Source organism: Geotrypetes seraphini, chromosome 9, assembly GCF_902459505.1.
Source record: "Geotrypetes seraphini chromosome 9, aGeoSer1.1, whole genome shotgun sequence".
NCBI lineage: Eukaryota > Metazoa > Chordata > Amphibia > Gymnophiona > Dermophiidae > Geotrypetes > Geotrypetes seraphini.
Window position 1 is genome coordinate 82,866,087 of NC_047092.1, and position 27,338 is coordinate 82,893,424.

A 27,338-nucleotide genomic window follows, 5' to 3' on the forward strand; every position below is an offset into this window, starting at 1 on the left:
GCAGACTGCTGGGCATGATGGACCACTGGTCTGACCCAGCAGCGGCAGTTCTTATGTGGCTTATGTCAGCTGGCACGGAAGCGACAGAAGTGCTCAATTAAGACTTGGAGACCCAGTTCCATTGGGCAGAGATCTATCTGCAAATGATCTCCACAGATCTCCACAGCTCATGTAGCAAGTGTGGAGAATGTACATGTAGACTATCTCAGTCGGCAGACATGGGACCCAGGGGAGTGGAAGTTATTCTGGAAAGCCTTTCAATGCATTGTTCTTCGTTGAGCATGACCGACGGTCAATCTGATGACTTCAGCGGTGAATAAGAAAGCAGTTTTTCTTCTTTCAAACATGCGAGTCTGGAAGCGCTAGATTGGATGCCTTAGTACAACTGTGGCCAGAGAAAGAGCTGTTGTACGTGTCTCTCTCCCAACCCCCTCCCGTGGACCATGATAGGCTGGATCATCCACAGAATAGCACTCTACCCAGGATTGGTAATCCTGGTAACCCCAGATTGGCTGCATCGGCCCTGGTACATGGATCTGGTGCACCAGCAGAGAGACAATGGTCTCAAATTGCTTGTTCATGTGGATTTATGGTCATAAGGTCCAGAACACTTTAGGCTTATGGTATGGCTTTTGAGTGTGCAGCTTTAACGTGGAAAGGTGGTTAGTATTACTCTCCTTAGAGCAAAGAAGGAGGTTATTAGCACTACTCTCCTTAGAGCTAAGAAGCCTGCAATGGTCACGGCCTACGCTAAGACATAAGAACATAAGATTTTTCGCTGCTGGCTCAGACCAGTGGTCCATCGCGCCCAGGAGTCCGCTCACGTGGCGGCCTTTAGGTCAAAGACCAGTGCCCTATTTGAGTCTAGCCTTACCTGCGTATGTTCTGGTCCAGCAGGAACTTATCTAACCTTTTCTTGAATCCCTAAAGGGTGCTTTCCCCTATAACAGCCTCGGGAAGAGCGTGCTAGATTTCCACCGCTCTCTGGGTGAAGAAGAACTTCCTTACGTTTCTACGGAATCTGTCCCCTTTTAACTTTATTGAGTGCCCTCTTGTTCTCTCCACCTTGGAGAGGGTGAACAATCTTTCTCTACTAAGTCTATGCCCTTCATTATCTTGAATGTTTCAATCATGTCCCCTCTATCTCCTTTTTTCAAGGGAGAAGAGGCCCAGTTTCTCTAGCCTCTCATTGTACGGCAACTCCTCCAGTCCCTTAACCATTTTTGTATCTCTTCTCTGGACCCTTTTGAGTAGTACTATGCCCTTTTTCATGTACAGCGACTAGTGTTGGATGCAGTATTCCAGGTGAGGGCGTACCATAGCCCGGTACAGTGGCATGATAACCTTCTCAGATCTGTTTGTGATCCCCTTCTTAATCATTCCTAGCATTCTGTTTGCCCTTTTCGCCACCGCTGCGCATTGCTCAGACGGTTTCATCGACTTGTCTACAAGTACTCCCAAGTCTCTTTCCTGAGGGCTCTCTCTGAGTACAGCACCGGAAATCCTGTATTAGTGCATATGATTTTTGTTACCAACATGCATCACCTTGCACTTATCCACGTTCAACCTCATTTGCCATTTCGCGGCCCATTCCTCGAGTGTGTTTATGTCTCATTGTAGGTCTTCGCAATCCTTCTGTGTCCTCACTACGCTGAATAACTTTGTATCGTCCGCAAATTTAATCACCTCGATCGTTGTGCCAATTTCTAGGTTGTTTATAAATATGTTGAAGAGCAGGGGCCCGAGCACCAAACCCTGTGGAACTCCACTTGTGATGCTTTTCTAGTCCATTTACCCCAACTCTCTGTTTCCTATCTGCCAACCAGTTTTTAATCCATGTGAGTATATCACCCTTGATCCCATGGCTCGCAATTTTTCAAAGTAGACATTCATGCAGGACCTTGTCGAACGCCTTCTGAAAATCTAGATATACGATGTCGACTGGGTCTCACTTGTCTATCTGCCTATTTACTCCCTTGAAGAAGTGCAGTAATTTTGTCAAGCAAGATCTTCCTTTGCTGAAGCCGTGCTGGCTGGTCCTCATCAGATTGTGTCTGTCAAGGTGATTAATGATGTGGTCCTTTATCAGCACCTCTACCATTTTTCCCGGTACTGAAGTCAGACTCACTGGTCTATATTTGCCCGTATCTCCCCTCGAACCTTTCTTGAAGATCGGCGTAACATTCGCCACTTTCCAGTCTTCTGGAATCTTTCCTGATTTGATCGACAGATTGGCTATTAGTTGGAACAGTTCAGCTATAACCCCTTTCAGTTCCTTGATTACCCTCGGGTGGATGCCGTCTGGTCGCGGGATTTATCATTTTTAAGTCTATCAATCCGTCTGCATACCTCTTCTAGACTGACTGTCGACCCTGTCAGTTTCCCATCTTCATTTCCTGTGTATAGCCTGTAGGCTTCTGGTATATTAGATATATCATCTTCTGTAAATGCAGACACAAAAAATGTGTTCAGTTTGTTGGCGATGGCTTTGTCCTTCTTTAGTACTCCCTTTATTCCATGGTCATCCAATGGCCCGACTGCTTCCTTCGTGGGTCATTTCCCCTTAATATATCGAAAGAACGGCTTAAAATTTTTTGCCTCCTTGGCTATTTTTTCTCATAGTCTCTTTTGGCCCCTCTTACCGCCTTATGGCACTTGCTTTGATATTGTTTGTGCTTTTTCCAATTTCTATCCATTTTTGTTCTTTTCCATTCCTTAAACGAAGTCTTCTTGTCTCTGATCGCTTCCTTTACTGCTACAGTGAGCCACGCCGGTTCCTTGTTCTTTTTCCTCTTAGATCCCTTGTTCATACGCGGTGTATATAGATTTTGCGCTTCGGTGACTGTGTCCTTAAAAAGAGACCATGCTTGTTCTAGTGTATTTACAGTGCTTATCCTCTTCCTAATCTTCTTTCTCACCATGACTCATCCCTTCGTAGTTCCCTTTTCGGAAGTTCAGTGCCATGGCAGTCGTTCTGGATCGATTTTTTATTCCTGTGTCTAGGTTGAAGTGGATCATATTGTGATCACTGTTTCCCAGCGACTCTTCTACTTCTATACTTTTTGCCGGTCCTCGTAGAAAATGTGGGAAAATGTTTCAGCTTTGGTGTGCTAATGGCAATGTGGAGCACATGAAGACTCCAATTTCAGTAGTCCTGGTATTTCTGCAAGCTGGACTTGTATGTCTTGTGGTTGGAAAAGGTTTTCATGGGTTCTCATCCAGAAATAGCCAGATTCTTGAAGGGGCAATCAGGTTTTATCCTCCAGTAAGACAACCTTTTCCATCTTAGAACCTTGGCATAGTTTGGCAGGGTTTCAGTAAGGTTCTGCATGAGCCATTGCAAGAGGTGTCGCTGCTAGATAAGATACTCTTTCTAGGAGCTATCACCTCGATTAGATGAGTCTCAGAGTTGCAAACACTTTCATGCAGAGAGTTATTTCTTTAGGTGGAGGAGAGTGTGGCATAGTAGTTTAGATCTGCAGCCTCAGCCTCCTGAGATTGTGGGATCAGAACACCACAGTGCTCCTTGTGACTCTGGGCAAGTCACTTAATCCTCCAGTGCCCTAGGTATATTAGATAGATTGATAGCCCACTGGGATAGATAGGGAAAATGCTTGAGTACCTGATTTGTAACCCATTCTGAACTCCTTTAGGAGGGCGAGCTAAAAAATAAACAAATAGGTTACTGAAGCCGGGGTATCTCTGTGCATGGTTCCTTCCTTTTTGCCAAAGATAGTTTCAGCTTTTTACATCTGTCAAGAGGTCCGACTGCCTGCATTCTAGTCCATGTTCGAGGACACAGGACAGAGTATTGAAGTTTCTGGATGTGAGGAGAGTTCTCTGTTATCTAGAAGTGACGAATGACATTCGATTCTCCTAACTAGTATGGCCAGACTGGACAAGCTAGCATTTAAGGCATTTATTTCTGGATGGATTTGCATGGTGATTACGTTATTGTACGTTGGCTGTGGTAAACAGCCACCATTATCTTTGAGAGCACATTCCACTAAGTTTAGCTTCTTCATGGACAGAGGCCCAGGCAATCCTGCCTGAGGATATTTACACAGCGGCTACATGTTTTATACAGTGGACATAGTAGCGCAAAAGGATGCTGCTTTTGGGCCTTCAGTGTTAGGCACAGGCTCATCTGTCCCACTCTGGATTCAAGGGATTGCTTTGATGCGTCCCATTCGTCAGGACTTGTATGCCATGTGCACCAGAAGGGAAGGGAAGATTAGGTTCTTACTTCAATAATCTTCTTTTTTGTAACATGGCATACGAGTCCTGACACCCAGCCCTTCAGTGTAATTATTTGCCTGCGTAAAATATAGGACAAGTATATCTATCCAGAACTTGAGATCTTTTCATGACAGTCAGATATGTATGAATACAATGTCGTATTATTGTTACTAATGCAATTGAGAGTTTACAAACTCAATAAATGTTGGGGCTGTGTTCATTCAGATAAGTGACTTGATTCTTCCACTTCATTTTATATGTTATCCCAGGACAAGCAGGCAGGTATTCTCACTAGTGGGTGATGTCATCCGACAGAGCCCCGATACGGACATCTTGCAAGCATGTCTTGCTTGAAGAAACTCAGAAGTTTTGAGATGCCCGCACCGCGCATGCGCCAGTGCCTTCCCGCCCGATGCTCCGGGCGTGTCTCCTCAGTTCTTTTTCTTCCGCGGAGCTGAGAAATCTATCTTCAATTTGCGCCCATTGAATCTCTTTTTTGCCTTCTTTTTTGCCGCGGGTTGAGTTCTTTTGGCTCTCCTGTGCATTTATTTCTTTCTTTGATTTCTTTAAAAAAAAAAAAAAAAATTTTTTCCTTCCGATACCGGGTCGGCCGCATGGTTGGGGCCCCGCGCCTTCGACCTTGCGGCGGAGCTTTTACGGCCTATGTCCCGGCCGATTACCGGTTTTAAAAAGTGTAGCAAGTGCCAGCGCGCGATTTCGCTCACGGACCCTCATCGACGCTGCTTACAGTGTCTGGGACCGGATCACTTCCCGAAATCGTGCCGGCCTTGCTCCACTCTGACGGCAAGAGCGTTTAAGCGTCGCTGTCTGCTGTGGGAGTCCATGTTCAAGATGGAAGCTTCATCGGATCCTGCAGCTTCGACATCGACGGGTGCTTCAACTCCTTCAGCGAAGCCCTCTGCCTCCCCGGCTGCTTCGGGCCTCCAGAAGCCGGCATCGTTCACACCGGTTTCGGCCCCGACGTCGGCGCCGGTGCCTTCATCCGTCTCCTCGGAGCAGGTATCGACCCCGACTGTTCCACCAGTGGTGCTAAAGGTGCTGAAGACTGGCAAGCAGAAGCACGCAGCACCCAAGGAGCGCGGAGACCGTGCGGAAGGGCCCCCTTTTGGTGCGGATCCCTCCATATCGGCTTCGTTGTGGTCCATCCTGGAGGCTCAGTTTGTGGAGCTCATGCAGACCATGGGGCCTCGGCTGATTGCCACCATCCAGGGTGACCTTTCAGCTTCGGCTTCGAGGGGCGGACTGCCCCCTCCTCCTCCTCCTCGCCGCACGACCTCGTTGCTCGGCGAGGAGGAGCGGCGAGCGGTGTCCGGGTCCTCGAGGAGGTCCTCCGTTAGCGCTGTACCTCCTTTGGAACCGATTCCCTCAAGGAGGGCCTCCCTTAGTGATATGCCTCCCTTGGAGCCCATCCCCTCGAGAAAAGCCTCGTTTAGTGACCTCCCTCCGCCCCATGACTCAGTATGGCGTCCACCTTCGGGGCCACCCAGTCTTGGGCATAGCAGGAAGCAGGACGAATTCTTCCGAACCCCCTATCAAACCTGGGCGGCGACGGGGGAGGCGCCGACTCTGCCGCCTCTGCGATCGATGGCATCGAGTCCAATCTGCTCCTTGGAGGCGTCTGACCCAGTTTCTCACAGACAGGCTCGATCCCCTTCCAGGCATCGGAAGGGGCATCGATCCAGACATTCTTTGAAGCATTCCTCTCGACACTCGACCGTTTCGCCTCAGAAAAAATTGCCTCGGTTGGGGTATGCGGCTTCGACTGGGTCTCCTCCTGCGGGCCCGGAGTTCGAAGACACCGAGGTTTTCTACTCGTCCTGTTGCTCGCAGGCCTCTCTGGAGCCTGAAGCCTCTTCTTCTTCTAGTCCGTCTCGCAGACCGGCGACGGCAGACCAACTGTCCTTTTCATCGTTCCTCAGGCAGATGGCGGATGACATGGACATTACTCTCGATGCTGGGTCTCGATATTCCAAAGAGTACCTCGATACCATGCACTTGCCTCGTCCTCCGGCAGAGTCCTTGCGGCTTCCACTGCACAAGCTCCTCGACCAGACCTTCATGCGATGCTTCGAGTCTCCTTACTCTATCCCTGCGGTCCCTGGCAAATTGGATGCGCGGTACCGCACGGTGTATCATAAAGGCTTCGAGGGTCCTCAGCTTTCTCACCAGTCCCTCCTGGTCCAATCCTCGCTCAAGCGGTCTCATCCTGGCCAGGTCTATGCTTCAGTGCCTCCGGGCCGCGAGGGCAGAACCATGGATAAGTTTGGTCGACGCATCTATCAGAATTCGATGATGGCGTCTCGAGTCCTGAATTACAATTTCCACTTTGCAGCCTACTTGGAATTTTTTCTACCTGTGCTTCGGAAGTTCACACCGTACATCGAATCCCAGGCTAGGTTTGAGTTTGAGGAAGTGGTTGCTTTGCTGTCCCAACTTCGGCTTCAGGTAATGCAATCTGCCTATGATGCGTTCGAGTTCTCCGCCCGAGCGGCGGCCTGCTCGGTGGCGATGCGCCGGTTGGCCTGGTTGCGGACCATTGATATGGACCTGAATCTTCAGGACCGCCTGGCAAACGTCCCGTGTGCTGGGGCGGATCTTTTTGACGAATCCATCGAGACTGTCACGAAGAAGTTGTCTGACCACGAAAAGTCCTTCCAATCTATCCTTCGGCCGAAGCCTAAGCCTCAGCAGTCTCGACCTTCTCGTCCGCCGTTGATTTATCAGAGGCGTTATCAGCCGAGGCAAACTCCTCCTGCGAGGCAACCGGCGAAGCGTCAGCCTCCCCAAAAGGGTCAGCCTAAGTCTCAATCGCCTGCTGTCCTTAAGACCACTCAGCCTTTTTGACTGTCTCGTCGAGGGCATAACCAACCTCGTTCTGCCTCCCCCTGTTTTTCCCATCGGAGGGCGCCTCCATCATTTTTATCATCGCTGGGAGGCCATAACAACCGACCTCTGGGTCCTTACTATCATCAAGGAAGGATACTCTTCATTTCCATCGGGTCCCTCCGGACCACCCTCCAAAAGAGTATCCTTCCAACTTGACTCAGACCGCCCTTCTTCTCCAGGAAGCTCAGGCTTTGCTCCAGCTTCGTGCCGTGGAGCCGGTCCCGACGGACCAACTGAACCAGGGGTTTTACTCCCGGTACTTCCTTGTTCCGAAGAAGACGGGCGACCTGCGACCCATTTTGGACCTCAGGGCCCTCAACAAATTCCTAGTCAAGGAGAGGTTTCGCATGCTGACACTTGCTTCTCTCTACCCTCTCCTCGAGCAGAACGACTGGTTATGCTCTCTGGATCTCAAGGAGGCCTACACTCACATTCCCATTCATCCGGCCTCCCGCAATTTCCTCAGATTTCGGGTGGGACATCTACATCTGCAGTATCGAGTGCTTCCATTCGGCCTGTCCTCGTCTCCCAGAGTCTTCACGAAGTGTCTGGTTGTGGTGGCCGCTTCACTCTGGAACAAGGGTCTTCAGGTATTTCCATACCTCGACGACTGGCTCATCAAGGCCCCGTCAGCTCCAAGGGTCATTTCGGCGACCTTGACCACGATCTGCTTCCTGCAGAGCCTAGGCTTCGAGATCAATTTTCCCAAATCTCATCTGCAGCCTACCCAGTCCCTTCCCTTCATCGGGGCGGTACTGGACACCATCCAGCTTCGAGCATTCCTTCCTCCTCAGCGCATGGATGCTCTTCTTCGTCTATGCCAGTCTGTATCTTCTCGCCAGTCCATCTCAGCGAGACACATGATGGTCCTCCTGGGCCACATGGCCTCTACAGTTCATGTGACGCCCTTTGCCAGGCTCCATCTCAGAATTCCTCAGTGGACCCTAGCTTCTCAATGGACTCAAGTGTCAGACCCGTTGACTCGACACATCATAGTCACTCCTGCTATTCGGCAGTCTCTACTTTGGTGGATGACCTCTTCGAATCTATCCAGAGGTTTGCTGTTTCACACTCCTCCTCATCAGAAGGTTCTCACTACCGATTCCTCGACCTATGCCTGGGGGGCTCATCTGGATGGGCTTCGCACTCAGGAATTCTGGACCTGTGCGGACCGACTCCATCAAATCAATCTTCTGGAGCTCAGAGCCATCTTCAATGCTCTTCAAGCTTTTCAACATCTGCTTCACGACATGGTGGTCCTCATTCGCACCGACAATCAGGTCGCCATGTATTATGTCAACAAGCAAGGGGGCACGGGCTCGGCCTCCCTCTGCCAGGAAGCTCTCAGAGTCTGGGATTGGGCGGTTCGCCACAACGCCTTCCTCAAAGCTGTCTACATTCAGGGGAAGGACAATGTCTTGGCAGACAAACTGAGTCGTCTTCTCCAGCCTCACGAATGGACACTCCACTCCAAGCCCCTTCATCAGATCTTTGCTCAGTGGGGAACGCCTCAGATAGACCTCTTTGCGGCTCCCCACAATTTCAAGCTGCCTCAGTTTTGCTCCAGGATCTACGCTCCTCATCGCCTCGAGGCAGATGCTTTTCTGCTAGATTGGGGGAATCGCTTTCTGTATGTGTTTCCGCCATTCCCTCTCATTCAAAAGACTCTGGTCAAGCTGAAGTCCGACCATGCCACCATGATTCTGATAGCTCCTCGGTGGCCCAGGCAACCTTGGTTCTCCCTTCTACTTCAACTCAGCAGCAGGGAACCGTGCCTACTTCCAGTGTTTCCTTCACTGCTTACTCAGCATCAGGGGTCTCTGCTTCATCCCAACCTGCAGTCTCTCCACCTGACAGCTTGGTTCCTCTCAACGTAACTCCGCACCAGTTTTCCCAGGCGGTGAGGGATGTCTTGGAGGCTTCCAGGAAGCCTGCTACTCGTCAATGCTACTCCCAAAAATGGACTAGATTTTCTTCATGGTGTATTTCCAATTCTAAGGAGCCTCAGCGAGCCTCCCTATCCTCTGTTTTGGACTATCTTTTACATCTGTCTCAGTCTGGTCTCAAGTCGACATCTATACGAGTCCACCTGAGTGCTATTGCGGCTTTCCATCAGCCTCTACAAGGGAAACCTCTCTCCTCTCATCCTGTGGTTTCCAGATTTATGAAAGGACTTTTTCATGTCAATCCTCCTCTCAAACCGCCTCCAGTGGTTTGGGATCTAAATGTTGTCCTTTCTCAGCTTATGAAACCTCCTTTTGAGCCTCTGAGCAAGGCTCCACTAAAGTTTCTCACTTGGAAAGTGGTTTTTCTGGTGGCCCTCACATCTGCTCGCAGGGTCAGTGAGCTTCAGGCCTTGGTGGCGGACCCACCTTTCACAGTATTCCATCATGACAAGGTGGTCATCCGCACTCACCCAAAATTCCTGCCTAAAGTGGTCTCTGAATTTCACCTCAACCAATCCATTGTGCTTCCAGTGTTCTTTCCAAAGCCTCATTCTCATCCTGGAGAATCAGCTCTTCACACTCTGGACTGTAAACGTGCTTTGGCTTTCTACTTGGATCGCACCAAACCACACAGAACTGCTCCTCAATTTTTCGTCTCCTTTGATCCAAACAAGTTGGGATGACCTGTATCGAAGCGCACCATCTCCAACTGGATGGCGGCTTGTATCTCTTTCTGCTATGCCCAGGCTGGATTACCCCTTCCCTGTAAGGTCACAGCCCATAAGGTCAGAGCAATGGCAGCCTCTGTAGCCTTCCTCAGATCGACACCGATTGAGGAGATTTGTAAGGCTGCCACTTGGTCCTCGGTTCATACATTCACCTCTCATTATTGTCTGGATACTTTCTCCAGACGGGATGGAAAGTTTGGCCAAAAAGTGTTACAAAATTTATTCTCCTAAGTTGCCAACTCTCCCACCATCCCATTGAGGTTAGCTTGGAGGTCACCCACTAGTGAGAATACCTACCTGCTTGTCCTGGGATAAAGCAATGTTACTTACCGTAACAGTTGTTATCCAGGGACAGCAGGCAGCTATTCTCACGTCCCACCCACCTCCTCTGGGTTAGCTTCTCTGCTAGCTACCTGAACTGAGGAGACACGCCCGGAGCATCGGGCGGGAAGGCACTGGCGCATGCGCGGTGCGGGCATCTCGAAACTTCTGAGTTTCTTCAAGCAAGACATGCTTGCAAGATGTCCGTATCGGGGCTCTGTCGGATGACATCACCCACTAGTGAGAATAGCTGCCTGCTGTACCTGGATAACAACTGTTACGGTAAGTAACATTGCTATATGTTGTGATTAACATTGTTCGTTATACTTATTACATATCATAAAATAACAGAGCTTAAATTTTTATTTAAATATCGCAAAAGCCTTTCCGTTCTATGTGGTTTACAAAAGAGGTGGACTTACCATTGTCAGTGAGCTACAATAGATAAAACATTGACATCGACAGGTTAATAGTTTTACATCAGCATGCTACTTTGGAGAAATTGCAAGAATTTTGAGAACATGTGGGTTTTTAACGGCTTTCTAAAATGCATATACACTTCTCCCTCAATATTCGTGGGGGTTAGGAGCAGAGCCGGCCTGCGAATATTGAAAATTTGCGAATAACTTTTGGGCAGGCTCTGACTTGCCCCCACCTTCCCCCCGGCATCCCGAACCTTTTTTAAAACGAAACGCTGTATCCGGACCTACCCAGAGCTTACCTGGTGGTCTAGCGGACTTTCGGGACAGAAGCGATCTGCCTATGCTCCTGCCCCATGCAGATCACTCATACAAAATGACTGCGGGAAATTCCCATTGTAGTCTCGAGAGACTACGGTAACTCACGGCAGCCATTTTGAATGAGTGATCTGCACAGGGTAGGAGCGTAGGATGTCCGAGATGCAGAGTTTCGTTTAAAAAAAAATCGCAAATAACCGAATCCATGGATACTGAAACCGCAGATTCGGAGGGAGAAGTGTATGAAGTTGATATTCTAACCATTTGTCCTAGTTTGAAGCAGCTGGGTATGATAAGTTATTTAATTAATCTTTTCTGAGTATAGCCTTTGAAGGTAAAAAAAAAAAAGATAACATGTGGAGCGGATTGCAGATGAGAACAGGAACTGAGCAGTTAGGTAGTTACAGTAGGCCATGTAGTGCTTTGAAGATTAGGCATCCAAACTTGAAGAGAACTCTTCCTTCAACAGGAAGCCAATATAATTTTTGGTTGAATAGAGTTAAGTGGCCAAACTGTTTCAGGTTAAAGATTAGTCTAACCGTGGTCTTTTGGATGATACTTAGTTTCTGGAAATGCCTGGGTTGTCCTGCTAGGTATGAAATGATTGCAGTAGTCCAGTCAGAGCAGAACAGAATGTCTTGTTGGGGAAGTTCCCTGTACTCCCTCCTCCTTATGTTTCCTATTGCAATGATTGACTGCTTTGGTACAAACTGAAGAGAGGCAGTACAGCCCACTGAGGAAGGAGGTGGAGCTGAAGTAAAATGTATGATTCCTTCTGCAAAGCTCATGGTTAGGGGAAATTAACCCTTTTGTCAGGACTCGTGTGCCATGTTAAGAACATAAGAAGTTGCCTCCGCTGGGTCAGACCAGGGTCCATCGCACCCAGCAGTCCCCGCGAAGGCCCATCAGGTCCATGACCTGTAAGTGATCCTTTTACTAAAACCTTACAATCCTCATTATTCTCCTATCTATACCCTTTTATGAACCTATCTCTACCTTTATTTATATCCCTCATAAAAGGGAAGAAAGAAAGAAGATTATCGAGGTAAAAACTTAATCTTCCCTTCCTGCATGAGCTTCACTTTAGACTGGAAATCTGCACAGAGGGCTGGTGGGTGTGAGCATATGCCAGCTCACAGCCCCTTCTTGACTACTATTGCCATGATCCCTTCCCTACTTTGGGTGAGTGAGGGGAAGGAGTGGGCAGTGGAGGTGTATTTGTTTTGGTTAGTGACTGGGATCATGCAAATTTTCAAGTATTAAATATGGGGTTTTACAGGATTAAAATTTGTGAAGTGTAGTGTACAGGAAAGGATCCAACAGATAGTAATCTTATCTATGCATGTATGGAGGGGGTGGGTGTTTCTTGAGCAACAGTAGATATTACTCCATTCTGCTTTTTAAAATGTATTTTCTTGCAGGTTTCTTTGTGCCATAACTTCTGCCGTGCTAGATAATTGCTCATAGCAGGCAGGAGAGTCTCCTGGACTTATGACAGACTTTTATTCTTTGTCTTTTCAGATTTCTGCCCAGGAAAGTCGCAGGAAAAAGAAAGAATACATGGACAGCCTGGAGAGAGAGTACGTTCTTTAATCTGTCTTCTCTCCTAGTCAGAGCACTTATACAGAACTAGTGTTTTAGCCCGTTACATTAACGGGTGCTAGAGTAGATGTCTGTCTGTCTGTTTTGTTTTTTTTAATTTGTCTCTCTCTCCTTGGACGCTGTCATTCTTTCTATCTGTGTCTTTCCCTGGCCCCCTGTCTGTCTATCTTTATTTCTAACTCTATCCTCTTCCCTCAATCCTGCATGTGGCCTTTTTTCTTTCTCCTCCCCACTTCCTTCCAACGTCTGCTCCCCCTGTCCTCCACACTTCCATTCGGTGTGTCTCCCTCTCTCTACTCCTTCCATCTACTACTGTTCACCCTGTCATGCCCCTCTCTTCTCTTTCCATCCAGTGTCTGCCCTCTCTCTCTCTGTTCCATATGGCCTCTCTCCATCTCCTCCTTCCTTTTCCCTTGATCTGGCATACCTTCCTCCTTCCCTCCAAGCCATTCTCTCCCCCTCTGCTCCCTTTCCTCATTTAACTACTTCATTGGTCAGCAGCAGCATTCACAATTCATTGCTGTTGCTGGCTTCAGGTCTTTCTCTCTGGCCGGTCCTGTCTTCATGAAAACAGGAAGTAGGCAGGACCGGCCAGAGAGGAAGGGCTGAAGCCAGCAACAGCAGCGAATTGTAAACGCTGCTGTTGCCTGAAGCACCGGAGGCAGACGCTTCTCTCCCAGCGAGATGACTTTAATATCAAACCTCCCTCCAGCATTGGCAGCCGCAGCACGCTAAACAGGTTGCTTCGGGCTTTCTTCTGCCGTTGAGTCCCTCTGTCGCGTCATTGATTATGTCATCAGTGACGCGGCAGAGGGACTCAACTGCAGGAGAAAGCCCGAAGCAGCCTATTTAGCGTGCTGCGGCTGCCAACGCTGGAGGGAGGTTTGATATTAAAGTCATCTCGCTGGGAGAGAAGCGTCTGCCTCGGGTGCTTCAGGCAACAGCAGCGTTTACAATTCGCTGCTGTTGCTGGCTTCAGCCCTTCCTCTCTTGCGGGAGGTTTGTGCCGGTATGTCCCTCCCCCTCCAGTAGTGTGCAGCACTTTGCACGCCGCATCCTCTCACGATCCTGGGTCGGCCACACGCTTGTGCTGGGGACTCATACAGTCCAGTCCTTCCGCCGAGTGTAGGGAAGTGCTGGGGATTCGCGCATGCGCACTCATGCAGCCACGGAACTACTGATCATGGAAGCACACTAATAGGAGTACGCATGCGCGAGTTAGCCTTTTATTATATAGGATGTAGCTATTAATATAGTTTCCAGTGTAATAGATATGTCATTCTGGACAAGCGGATAATCTCTCCATTGCCTTTGCAGAAGGAATCCACACTGGATTTTTTCTGTATTCCTCCTTCTTCACTTATTGTTTGTTTATTTTAAAATTTGATCAAACACTTAGAAGAATTTCTAAGCGATGTGTTATATTAAAATTATGGGGAAAAAAACAGTTAAAAATACGAAGAAAGACAAATTTAAAAACAAGACATATAGAAACAAACAGAAAAGGGTTTAACTACAATGGTTTAAGTGAAGTGGTACAACAAAAGATAAGGGGAAAATGAGAGCTACGGATCCTAAGTAATATATATATAGGAATTTATGTCTAATACAGTTTCTTCTCTAATATAGGCTGGAAGTGAGTTCCATAACTGGGGGGGGGGGGGGCGGTGATCGAAAATATTTTGTTACATCTTGTGCCGAAGATTTTTAAAGAGGGTATTGAAAGGAGGTTATCCCAGGACAAGCAGGCAGGTATTCTCACTAATGGGTGACGTGATCCAACGGAGCCCCGATGCGGACGCTTCTTTGAAGAAAAAACTCAAAGTTTCGAGTCGCCTGCACCGCGCATGTGCGAGTGCATTCCCGCCCAGACCAAGGCGCATCTCCTCAGTTTTTACTTTTCCGCAGAGCTGAGAAGTCCGTCTTCGACTCTCTGTGCGAAGTTTTCTTCACTTGTGCCTTCTAAGTCCGCGTTTTTGGTTTTATTTGATCTTAATCGCTGATTTTCATCGTGTTTTATTGTTTGTTTGTTTTTTTAAAATTTCTTCATTCCGTTTGACCAGGCAGGCCTCGTGGCCGCAGCTTCGATCTTGCGGTGGAGCTTTTTTGGCCTATGTGCCGGCCTATCACCGGTTTTAAAAAGTGTGACAAGTGCCAGCGCGCGATTTCGCTAATGGACCCTCATCGACACTGTGTTCGGTGTCTTGGGCCTGAACATCTCTCGAAATCGTGCCGGCCTTGCTCTACACTCACCGCACGTGCTTTCAAGCGCTGTTGCGTTTTGTGAGAATCGCTGTTCATGGAGTCTTCGAAGGAGCCGTCGACCACGAAGGGACCTTCGAGATCATCCACAACTCCACAGCCGACCACCTCTGCGGCGCCGAGTCTCATCAAGCCCGCCTCGTTTAGAAATACTGCTTTAGATGAGCTGCAGTGAGCTTTGACAGAGACTCCAGTAGATGGAACCTATGCACAGTACCGGGCAGAACTTTGGGTTTTTGGCCTAGAAATGTCTAAGAAAAAGAACAATTTAAATTAAATCATTAAATTATAGAGAGTGTATGTTTGGGCAGACTGGATGATCCATGTTCAATAAATATGTCAAATTGAACTGTTTGCTGGACAATTGTCCCCCAAACGTAATGAAAAATGCTTCATCTACTTTTAAAGCGGATTTATTTAAATGGGCTACTTTTTCTTTAATTAAGGGACTGTTTCCTGATGAATTGGGTCAAATTTTGGTTACCCCTATTCTTAAAGATCAGAAGGTATCAATTGCCATGAAATCCAATTATAAACCCATAGCAAACATTCCTTTGTTTACCAAATTACTGGAAGATTTAGTTAATTTAGAATTAGTAAGTTATTTGGATAAATTTAATATCCTTAATGACCATCAGTCGGGATTTAGAAGAGGATATAGTAAGGAGACCTTCTTAACTTCAATGCTTGATTATCTTCATGGTCCATTTAGCAAAGGCACTAGTGCCTTAATTCTTCAGTTAGATTTTAGTAGTGCAGTTGAGTTGTTTAGACACAATAAGACTTTCAGGAAGAGTCTGGAACTGGTTTCAAGGTTTTTTTGAAGAAAAGATCTTATCAAGTGATTTGTGACGGTAACTATTCTCATTCATGGAGCAACCCATCTTGTGTGCCCCAAGGTTCTCCGCTATCGCCTACCGTATTCAACATCTACATTTCCCCTTTAGGACATTTATTACTGAGTTTAATTGTAAAATTTAATATATACGTAGATGACATTTCTATTTTAATCCCTCTAAATAATTTTACCACTGAAATTTTAAACCAGATATCTTCTATTATGACTCGGCTAGAACAGTGGACAATTAATTTCAAACTGAAACTCAATACGGAAAAGACCAAACTTTTCTTGGCTAGTCCCAATGACAAAATAACAAACTCATTGCTTCATCTTAATGGTCATGACTACCTGATTATTAAATCTATCAATATTCTGGGAGTCACATTAGGCTGACATTTAACACTAGCAGAACACATGAACTTAGTGGTACAAAAATTATTTTTTACATTGTGGAAATTAAGAACCATTAAAAAAATATTTTGATCCTTTATCGTTCAGACTATTGGTGCAGGCATTAGTTTTATCTATTTTAGACTATTGTAATATCATCTATTTAGGAGCACCCAAAAAAATTCTAAGGAAATTAAGGATAATTCATAATACAGATGTTCGATTGATTTTTGGTTTAAAAAAGAATGACCATATTAGTCCATATTATTGTTTACTTCATTGGCTTCCTTTGGAGGCAAGAGTATTATTCATATTTTCCTATATCTGCTTTAAGCTAATATCAGGATTGTCTCCAGCTTCCCTTTTTCCTCATTTTGTGTTGCATAGACCATGAAGAGAAACTAGAAACTTCTACTTATTTGCTTATCCAAAAATTAATGGGTGTAGATATAAGACCTTTTTAGATAGGACCCTAGCATTTCAAGCTGGTAGGCAACAATCTTGGTTAGGTAAATGTATTCAGCAAGTTATGTTATCCTATTGCTGTTTTCAGAAATTAAGACCACTTTGTTCGATAAGTTTATATACTTAATGGGAGTTTTATTATTGAAATTCTATTTTACGAATATTTGTATTTTTTTTAACTTTATTGTATTTCGCTGATTGTCTAGCTCTTTTTAGTGTAAACCGCCTAGAACTTTTGGTTATGGCGGTATAAAAGAATAAAGTTATTATTTATTATTGTTTGGGTCTTTATCTACCGACATTTACTTTGTTTTTGTAGAAGCTCGTGTGGTCTCCCCCAAGGAGATTTGTAGGGCAATGATGTAGTCCACTCTACATCATATACAGTAGATGTAGCGGCAAGGGAGGACTCCACCTTTTGGGTATTCAGTATTATGGGATGGTGCAGTGATTCCGCCCTAGCTTTCTGGGCTGCTTTTGTATGTCCTGACCTTCCAGATGACACACCTATTGTACTAGAAAAATAAATTAGGTTCTTAATTTTGCTAACATCTTTTCTAGTAAATAAGTGTGTAATTGTGGAGCCCCACTGTGTCAGTTATCTCCTGCTCCTACCTATTATCTCAATCACAAAGTTCGTTCAAAAGTGAAATTTGGATCGATCAGTCAGTCCTTAGGAATATAAACAATGAACTATTGTTACAATACATTGGGGTTATGCATGAGCTCCATAAATGTTTCTGTTTTGATTGTTTAATGGCAGTGTTTAACATATTTGTTATTTCAGAGCAGAATAGAGTTGTAGTTTTCGGGGAGTTTCTCCGTACCCCCTCCTTCACATTAGAAAGTTGCACGGGGACAGAAATCAAACCCATCCCTGCTGGAATCAAACTTGTCCCCACTGGAATTGAATATGTTCCCCACCCCTTCCTACTGCAATCCAATCCATCCCTGCCCATCCCTGCAAGTAATCTTCTATCCCATAAACTTCTGAAGCAGTTATTTCTTTTAATTATGCTGCTGAATTAGAGGCTTAGGTAGAGACTTGTTTACAAATAGGCAAAGACACTTTATTTGGAAATATTAATTGGGAAGAATACATACTTTGTAAATGGGTCTCTACCAGAGCCTCTAATATAAATATAAAATATGAATACTCGAGCTGATGAGGACCCTCAAATTATGTCAACGGAAGACTTTCTCTGAAGATGGTCAAAAATCCTTTTTACCAAGCTTGGCAGGCAGCAACAGCATCCCTGAGTCACAGATGCTGTCACCTCAGTGGCTCAAGGATGCTGCAAGTGACTGCGTTCCAGCCACCTTTGGAGGAGTCCTCATTTGGTGGGGATTTGCATCAGCTACAGCAGGGTCAGCAAGTACTTCAACACTGGAGAAATAAAACTAGAAATGCATTTCCTTTTTTTGTTGAACAGAATACAAAGATATTTTCTATATACATTTCCCAAAGCTAACATATTTCAGTCAATAAATTCCTTTTTTACCTTTTTTGGAGATTTATTTTTTCATCAAGTTGGTTCCGGTTTCTCTTTTTTTCTGTTTTCCTGTCTTCTACATTTCTTCCTCTTTATTCTCCACCCCCATGTGCAATATTCTAACAAGATGGCGGACAGTTAAGTCATCTACTGTTCCATCTCCTGACTACTTTTTTGTTTTTTTCTTTTCTTTTGTCTTATATAATTTTTATTGTTGATTTCTAATTTTTGCTTTTGTCTTTGATCTTAGTTTCTTTTTCTGAGTTTCTTTTCCTTTGTTCTATATTTATTTTTCAAATTACTTACTGTTTTATGATTTGACCGTTGGATCCAGCTCAGCAGTTGAAGGGCCCTGCACTTGTAGTTCGATGGATTTTATGGTGGCGGCTGGGAGAGACCGGACTGAGACCTTGTCCTGGTTGAGGTTGTGGAAGACCTGGTCTGAATCCTTTGCTCCTGTGTGCCGATGGCTGCGTGCTGCAATTTGCCCCTATTTGGGAGCGAAAAAGGAGGAGGCGGATCCTGGGCGGGCGGCCGGAAGCTACGATCGAGCCGGGCTCCTGAAGCGAGGGCAGCGCAGATGCCGCACTACTGTCGACAGCCTGCAGTTGGAGGAGCTGGAGGGAGCTTTCCGCAAGATCCACTGTCCGGATGTGCTTGCTGGATTGTACTGGAGCGTGGGGAGGAACTGGCGGTGAGCCTGGATATGGCAGGGTCTGGAGTGCAGGTTTGGCTTCAGGACCGGGGAGCCAGGTGGAGGAAACGGGAGAGGACTGGGGTGCTTAGTGGTGCTCCTGGTGTGTCATTGCCTCCTCCACTGGGACTGTGTTTGGTTGTTCCTCTGAGCCCACCTCCTTTTCTGATCCCTGTATGGAGGTCGGTGCCTCTGTCTGCAGTGACCAAGCCTCTTGTCATCCCGGCTTTTGGCCCTGCTGTCTTGGGCCTACTTGGCCTCACTGGCCTCATCCGGACATCCCTCTTCGGAGGTCCCATTCTGGGTCCCTATTTTTGGCAAGTGTCTCAATGCTCTGGAACCTCTCATGACGACCGCCTCAATATTAATAGAAGCTCCAGAACCTGCATCAGAGCCGTCTCTGTCCACCTTCACCTGTCTGGCAGCAGCTGAGAGGAAAATGTCTTACATCGTGACTCTGAGACTCAAAGCAGGAGAACATTCACCGCAAATCCTATAATTAAATCTCATGTCCACTGTTACAAACACTAACAAAGAGCTTTCGTATACACTTCTTGTTAGAAATTCTAAAGTTTATTTTCTTCATTTCAAATTTCTTTAGAATTCTATTGTTTAACGGACTTTTATATTTTTATTTTTATTTAATTTTAGTTTTTCCATTGTATTGTTAGGGAAGTACATTTTGCTTTAAAAGTGTAGCTGAAGAGAGATCAATGTATTCTTGTTAGGATGTTCCTAATCTTATTTTACCACTATCTTTATTTTTAATTCTCTACTATTTACTAATTGTTCTTCTCAGGTACTTTAGTTAGATTGTGAGCCTTCGGGATAGTAAGGGAATTTCTAAGTACCTATCTTACTTATTTTATTTTATTGTATTCCTTAATGTATATTTTCTGTAAACCGCTTCGAACCTAACGGATTAGCGGTATATAAGAAATAAAATTACATTACATTACATTAACATGTTTCCCTCTCTCTCACCATTCACAATCTCTCTCATTCACTCCTGCAAAGGGAGTGGGAAAGGAGAGAGGGGAGAGATCCAGGGTACATCTCTCCTATCTCCTTTACTGCCAAGAACACCATTTCTCCCACTCTCATCCCCTGGCTTCTGTACAGCTTCTTTTGTTCCTCCCCACCAGCCCTATGCCAAACATTTATCCTTCTATGAACCCTCTCCAACACCATTCTGCATCTCTTCCTCCCTTCCCTCCACCACCATGTTCAACATTCCTCCTTCTTGCATCCCTTTCCATGTATCCTGCCCTTCCCTCTCCACCACAACATCCAATATTTCTTCATCCCTCCTCTCCACCATCATGTCTAATGAGCCTGTATAGGTATGTGCAACTCACAAATGGAAGATTAGGTTTTCCCTTTTTCTTCCCTTCCCCATGTACACCATTTACCCTTTCTCTTCCCCTCCCATACTGGCAGCATCTCTTTCCCTCTGTTTCCTACCACCCCACCCATGCAACATCTCTCTCCCTCCTTTCCTAAATCCTAGCCCATGCAGCATCTGTCCTTCTCTGTCTTCCCAACTCCACCCACACCCCCAGCCCATGCAGCATATGTTCTTTCCCTCACAGGAGGATCCTGTGGCATGACTTCTCTCTCCACTCCCAAATCCCCCACCTACCTCCTCCCTGGCCACTGTAATTTTAAATCTTCAGGCAGCCAGCAATAGCAATGAGGAAAGACTGCTGTCATGGTCCTGCCCCGGAAGTCTTCATTCGGCAGCAACTTCTTGTCCTTGCATAGGTGGGACGCTGCAGAATGAAGAGTTCCAGGGCAGGCCAATAGCAGCAGGCTCACCTCATTTATGCTGCCTGAAGATTTAAAATTACATCGACGGGGGAGTCTGAAGTAGTGCTGCCCAATTCAGGAAAAAAAATTTCAATTTGATTCAGCCTATTGAATTGATTATTAGATTTTCCTGCCCAATTGAGTGTGTTTTTTCAAACATCCTGGTGTGTTTATTGTATAGCCTCTTCTTCCCCTTTGCCCTCTCCTACCCACACTGGCGCTATGGTGTAAACAAAATAAACAAAAAACTTTTCCTCTCTCTCTGTTAAATCCTAGCTTATGTTCGTGGCTCTGGCAGGACACACATTTCAAATCTGACATATTGTAATCACAAAACAGAAAATAAAATTAGTTTTTCTAGCTTTTATTGTCTGGTCATTGTTCAAATCATGTTGGTCCCAGGCTCTGGTTGTCTTCTGATAACTTGCTTGCCAGAGATGGATGGTTAGCACGGAGAAAGAAGAAGGAGTCTTCTTTCTCCGTGCTAACCATCCATCTCTGTATTTCCCCCCCCCCCCCCCCCCCCCGAAGGCCTGCATGTTTCCGCAGCTTCCCCTCAAGGCTTGCCACCTCCAAAGGCCTGCATGTTCCCCCAGCTTCCCCTGAAGGCCTGCCTCCCTCCGAAGGCCTGCATGTTCCCCCAGCTTCCCACTTCACATGTGTTTCTATGTTGGGCTAATGCCTGCTTTGGTACAAACTGAAGGGGACAGCAGAGCCCTCTAGTGAAGGAGGAGGGATTCAAAAGCTGGAGTGGATTTCTTCACAGCTCATGAGCATGGTGATTTTACTTGTCCATCCAGAACCTAATCTCCTTTTCTCTTTCATACTTATGCAGAGTTGAGTCTTGTTCAAATGAAAACAGTGAGCTGCGGAAGAAAATGGAAATCCTGGAAAATTCAAACAGGTGAGAGGTTTGGGGCAACATTTCAAAGTTACCTGAGACTTCCTAAAATTTCTACTGTTTCAGGGAGAGAAATGTTTCACAGTAAGGGTCTCCAGAAATCTCTCCTCATTTAAGCCTTTTCACATTTTTCAGTACCTGCAGGGTTTTTTCCCTTTAATAAGTGAGATACTAAATGCTATAATGTGGTGTCACAATGACAGAGGTTTATAATCAACATGCCATAAGAAAGGAGATGAGGATAGAGTTTGAAGACAAGGAGCAAGTTGCTAGCTAAGTGCTTTTTCCTGTTATCTATAAGTAGGTAGTAGTAATATGAACAATGTTACTACTCTCACCCCAAGCATATCATAAGGCCAGAGATGCATGATGATGCATTTGTAAAATGTCTCCATACTCTTGATGCTAGTTACCATTGCTAGGATCTGCCCATATTAAGTACACATCTAGGTCACACTGACCTCTCTTGGTCACTCACACATTCCTTAGTGGCTAGTGTACAGGGCAGGAGCAGTCCCTTTCTGTTCCTCTGTCTTTGGCCCAACCCGACCATGTGCCTCAGGCCGCGCCCCCAGGTGGGACCTAAGGCTCCAGGGCCTATTCTGATTGGCCCACGCGCCTTAGGCCCCACCAGTAGGCGGAGCTTTAGGATGGATGGGCCAATCCGGCCTCATTCCTTCGTTGGCTGCCTGCCGGACAGGCGGGTTTGGCTCCCGTCTGTCCGGCCAACTACTAAAGGTACGGGGAAGGGGGGTGGGGGGGTCGTGGGGGTCGCCAGGGGGATCGCGGGTCGGCTGGGGGGCGGTCGGAGGTTCTTGGGGGGGAGGGGGGTTTGCGTCGAGGGCAGGAGGGCCTGGGATCCCTCCTGCCCGTAATGTAGTGCGGGGTGGGGTTAGGGGGTCGCCGTGGCCAGGAGGGTTTGGGCTCCCTTCTGGCCCAACTACCAAAGGTACGGGGAAGGGGGGTGGGGGGGTCGTGGGGGTCGCCAGGGGGATCGCGGGTCGGCTGGGGGGCGGTCGGAGGTTCTTGGGGGGGAGGGGGGTTTGCGTCGAGGGCAGGAGGGCCTGGGATCCCTCCTGCCCGTAATGTAGTGCGGGGTGGGGTTAGGGGGTCGCCGTGGCCAGGAGGATTTGGGCTCCCTCCTGGCCCGATATTGTTGGGGAGTCGGCGGTCCTTCGGGGGGGGGGGGGAGGGATGTATCGGACGTCGGGGGGGGGGCATCAGGCTTTCAGGATGGGGACAGACCTTCAAGGGGGGACAGTGCACGGAAGTCAGGGGGGGTGAACGGAGAGTCGGGACAGCGCACGGAAAGTCAGGGCGGGCGAAAGGAGCGTCGGGCAGCATGCGCGGTATACCAGTGAGCGCGGTATATCAAAGTTTTTGTGCAAATCATCGTGATTTCTGCGCGCTATATTCGTGTGCGCGTTTTATACGGGTGCGTGTTATTTGCGTGAAAATACGGTAGATGGCTCTGCTGTTCCTCGAGCCAGAAGGAGTTGAGATCTATTCTGTATAGTTCTTTATTTTTTCAGTCTTCATATTTTTTTGTGGCATTTTGGGCTCAGAGCTCCTCAGATTTTGGGGAGTCAAGCTCTGTGTGGAGAAGAAGCAGACTGAGGTCTGCAGCTGACAGGCCATTCACTATGTGGTACCTATTAGCCAGCCTGCAGAAACTTTTGTGGAGCTCAGGGTCCAGTCCCCTAGAACCTTTGCTTGCCAATTTGTCGCAGGGGCTTGAGCACAGGCTGTCAGGCATCTGTAGGGAATTCAGAGCTCTTCAGGGTGCCAGCTGCGTTTTATCTTTCCCATTTCACATTTGTGGGTCCACAGGGGTTTAAGGATCAGTCTGATGAGCAGCCCAAAGATTTCAGCGCTGGAGCAACAGTCATTTTGAGGCAGTGATTTCTTTTCCCAGAATCAGCTACTTTAAGAGCTGATGCAGGCTGCAGCACATCCACAGCACAGGTCACAATGAATAGGGCTGTTCCTATGAGAAAAATCAGGTGTGGGGCTCTTCAAAAGCTAGTTTTAAAGGTTTCTGCTCTTTCTTTTAGATTTCCCCTTCTTTAAAATCCCTTTTTCTGAATTTTATTTTTTTAGTTAAGCCATTTTGGAGCTGTTTTTGGTGCCAAAACACTATCACGGTGGCCATCTTGGATTTCCCAATTTTTTTTTTAAGTTCTCCAGAACCTTCAAATCACCTCTTTTTGCCTCAAAACTGGCAGGGATGGAGTCCTCAGGCTCCTTTACCTCTAATTCATGCCAGGTTTGTGTTGTGCTGGATTGGCACCTGAAGAGCACCCTTACACCATGTGCCACACTACATTTAAAGGGGGGGGGGTGTTAGCATTCAACATAGCTTTCCCTTTGGTTTCTAGGGCTGAGGAACTGTTGAGGGACTTGTCTACTGGGAGAAAATCATTTCCAGAGCCCTGCAATGGGGTCTAACTAAGCATAGAAGCGTGGAGGCATTTAAATCATTAAATTATAGAGTGTATATGTTTGGGCAGACTGGATGAACCATTTGGGTTTTTATCTGCCGACATTTACTATGCTACTATATACATCTACGTCAGATCTGTATCAACAAACTCTTGCTATTATGTTTAAATTATTTTTATTATTCCAGCAGTAAGAAGCAAATACAAACAGTAGTACCATTCAGGAAAAAACATTTTCAACAATATAATCAGTTCCCCTCCCATCTCCAAGAATCCATGGCTAGTCCAACAGCTGAGAGTAGGAATAAAATCTTAAAGATTCAAAAGTCTACTGCGAGCACGCGGTGTGAGGTCCTGCCAGAACTGCTTCCACACCTGACAAAATTTGCGACCCGGGCCAAGAGTCAAGTCTCCCACCATGCAGTCTCTCCAGTGTTGCGTGCACTATCATTAGGGATCTCCATTGTGCATATGACGGGGGATCACGGGAGAGCCAGTTGGTGAGGATGGCTTTTTTTCCCATCAAAAGGGCTCTGGAGATAAATGCTGACATTCCCCTGGGTTTGGGCGAGGCTATATTATAAAATCCAAATAATGCCCTCGGTTGCGGAAGCCATAGCCTTCCCCAAAGCGATGTGGTATATAGGCCAAGATGTCTCCAAAACTGTTGGATTGCGGGGCAGGCCCAAAACATGTGACTCAAAGATGCGTGAGCCGGATTGCATTTCGGGCAAGAATGCAACGCAGTAATCCCCATCCGGGCTGCACGTTCCGGTGGAATGTAAAGTCTAAGAACAATTTTCAATTGCATTTCCCAGTGAGTAATATTGGGTGACACCTTCTGAATGTTCTTCAGGACCCGTTGTAACTGTTGAGCAGTCAACTGGCAATGCAAGTCCTCAGCCCACGCTGACGCTAATATATCCAGATTCGTACTTGGTTGGCAATCCCGATTCCCCACAATATGAAATCGTAGAGGAATCCCAGAAACTCTTGCTGTTAAATGAACTGATATACTCTAAAGACATAGGCTTCGCCTTCACTGAAACATGGCTCAGAGGCAAACGGCTCTGAGGCAAACAGCCCAAAACTAGCCCAGCTCTGCCCCCTAGGCTGCAGTATCCTACACACTCCAAAAGAGGAGGTGGTATTGCTTTCATCTACAAGAGTTTTTTTCATGTATCCATTATGGACACTAGTGCTGCCTGATTTAGGAAAAAAACTTTAGATTTGATTCAGCCCATTGAATTGGTTTTTCGATTCGATTCGATTTTCCTGCCCAATTGGGTGGGGTTTTGTTTTTTTTTTTCCAAACATCCTGGTGGGTTTATTTTATAGCCTCTTCACCCCCTTTGCCTTCTCCTAACCACACTGGCGCTGTGGTGTAAACAAAATAAATAAACAAAAAAGACTTTTCCTCTCTCTGTTAAATCCTAGCTCACGTTTGCGGTCTAACACCAGCTCTGGCAGGATACACGTTTCAAATCTGACATATTGTAATCACAAAACAGAAAATAAAATTAGTTTTTCTACCTTTTGTTGTCTGGTCATTATTCAAATCTTGTTGGTCCAAGGCTCTGGTTGTCTTCTGATAACTTGCTTACCAGGGTCTCCTTCTTTCTTCTTTCTCCATGCTAACCATCCATCTGCCATCTCTGTCCTCCCCTTCCACCCCAGGGTCCACAATCTCTCCCTTTCTTTTCCCAACTACCCTTCTATCCAGTATCTCTAGCCTCCCCCTCCACAGTACACCATCCCTTGTGTCCAACTTCTCTCCCTTTCTGTTCCTTCCCTCCCTAAATCCCATTGTCCATCATCTCTCTCTCTCCCTCTCCTCTATTTTTAGACCCATTATTTCTTCCCCCCCCCAAAGTCCGGCATATGCACGTCTCTTTGAACCCCCCTACCCTCCCTCCCTCCGTGTACTTCTACACCAGGGTCCCCCTCCCCTGAAGGTCTGTCCCCCCTGAAGGCCTGCACATCCTCTTAAAGGCCTGCACCCCACCCCTGAAGGCCTGTCCCCCCACCCCTGAAGGCCTGTCCCTCCTCCTTGAAGGCTTGTCCCCCCTTAAAGGCCTGCCCCCCTGAAGGCCTGTCTGTCCCCCCTGAAGACCTATGCCACCATCCCTGACCTGTCCCCCCTTGGAAGGCCTGTCCCCTCCCCTTGAAGGCTTGTCACCCCCTTGAAGGCCTGTTCCCTCTGAAGGCCTGTGCCACCATCCCTGGCCTGTCCCTCCCCTTGAAGGTCTGCACCCCCCAAGGCCTGTCCCACCCCCCACTCCGAAGGACTGCGCACCCACCTCCCCCGGGAAGGCCTCCGTGTTCCCCCTGGCCTCCCCGCACCGTTTACCTTCTAGGTGCAGCCTGCAGAGAAGATCGCAGTTATAGCGTCTTTGCAAACTGCTTTGAGCTGTTTCCTCTGCTGCGGTCCCGCCCCTTCTCTGACGTCAGAGGCAGGATCGCGACGGTGGAAACAGCTCAAGGTCTGTCCCCCCCCTGAAGATTTGCACCTCCCCCTAAAGGCCTGCCTGTCCCCCCTGAAGGCCTGTGCCACCATCCCTGAAGGCTTGTGCCACCATCCCTGAAGGCCTGTACCACCATCCCTGAAGGCCTGTACCACCATCCCTGAAGGCCTGTACCACCATCTCTGAAGGCCTGTCCCCCCTTGAAGGCCTGTCCCCCCCCTTAAAGGTCTGCATCCCACCCCTGAAGGCCTGCCTGTCCCCCCCTTGAAGGCCTACATCCCCTCCGAAGGCCTGCCTGCGTGTCCCCCCTTGAAGGCTTGTCCCCTCCTCTTGAAAGCTTGTCCCCCCCTTAAAGGCCTGCATCCCACCCCTGAGGCTTGCCTGTCCCCCCCCCCTTGAAGGCCTACCTGCCTGTCCCCCCCCACCCCGAAAGGCCTGCATGTTCCCCCTGGCCTCCCACTGGTGTCCGGCTTCCCCCCTGGCCTCCCCGCATCGTTTACCTTATAGAAGCAGCCTGCAGAGAAGATCGCGGTGCAAGTGATCTTTATAAACTTCTTCGGAGCTGTTTCCTCTGCCGCGGTCCCGCCCCCTCCTCTGACGTCAGAGACAGGATTGCGGCGGAGGAAACAGCTCTGAAACAGTTTACAAAGATCGCTAGCACCGCGATCTTCTCTGCAGACTGCTCCTATAACGTAAACGGTGCGGGGACGCCAGGGGGGGAAGCCGGACACCAGCACTTCCCGACTAACCGTCCCAACTCGCCCTCTAAAGCAGGTGCGGCAGCAGCCGGCCAGCAAGTGCAGCGATGCCGCTCCTGCTTTAGGGGGCGAGGGGGGAGGGTCAGCCGAATCGGGAAGCCAATTTTTTTTGTTTTGTTTTGAATCAATTCGAATCGATTTACCCGAGTGAATCGGTGAACCAATTCGAAATGTGAATCGGGCAGCACTAAAGCAGGAGCGGCAGCATTGTCTCTTGCTGGCCAGCCGCTGCCGCACCTGCTTTAGAGGGCAAGGGATGGGAGGGTCAGTCAGGAAGTGCTGGTGTCCGGCTTCCCCTCTGGCCTCCCGCTGGTGTCCGGCTTCCGCCCTGGCCTCCCA

At 47.5% G+C, this 27,338-nt stretch overlaps 1 protein-coding gene across 8 annotated transcripts in view; it reads left to right on the top strand.

The window, feature by feature from the left end:
* The window catches only part of CREB3L2 (cAMP responsive element binding protein 3 like 2), a 316,327-nt gene that overhangs the window by 232,979 nt on the left and 56,010 nt on the right, over window positions 1-27,338 (top strand). For all 8 annotated transcript variants that reach the window (XM_033958250.1, XM_033958248.1, XM_033958247.1 and 5 more), the window contains exons 7-8: window positions 12,400-12,458; window positions 21,270-21,338. In XM_033958250.1, the coding sequence (XP_033814141.1) occupies window positions 12,400-12,458; window positions 21,270-21,338 (128 nt within the window). The remainder of the gene's footprint in view (window positions 1-12,399; window positions 12,459-21,269; window positions 21,339-27,338) is intronic.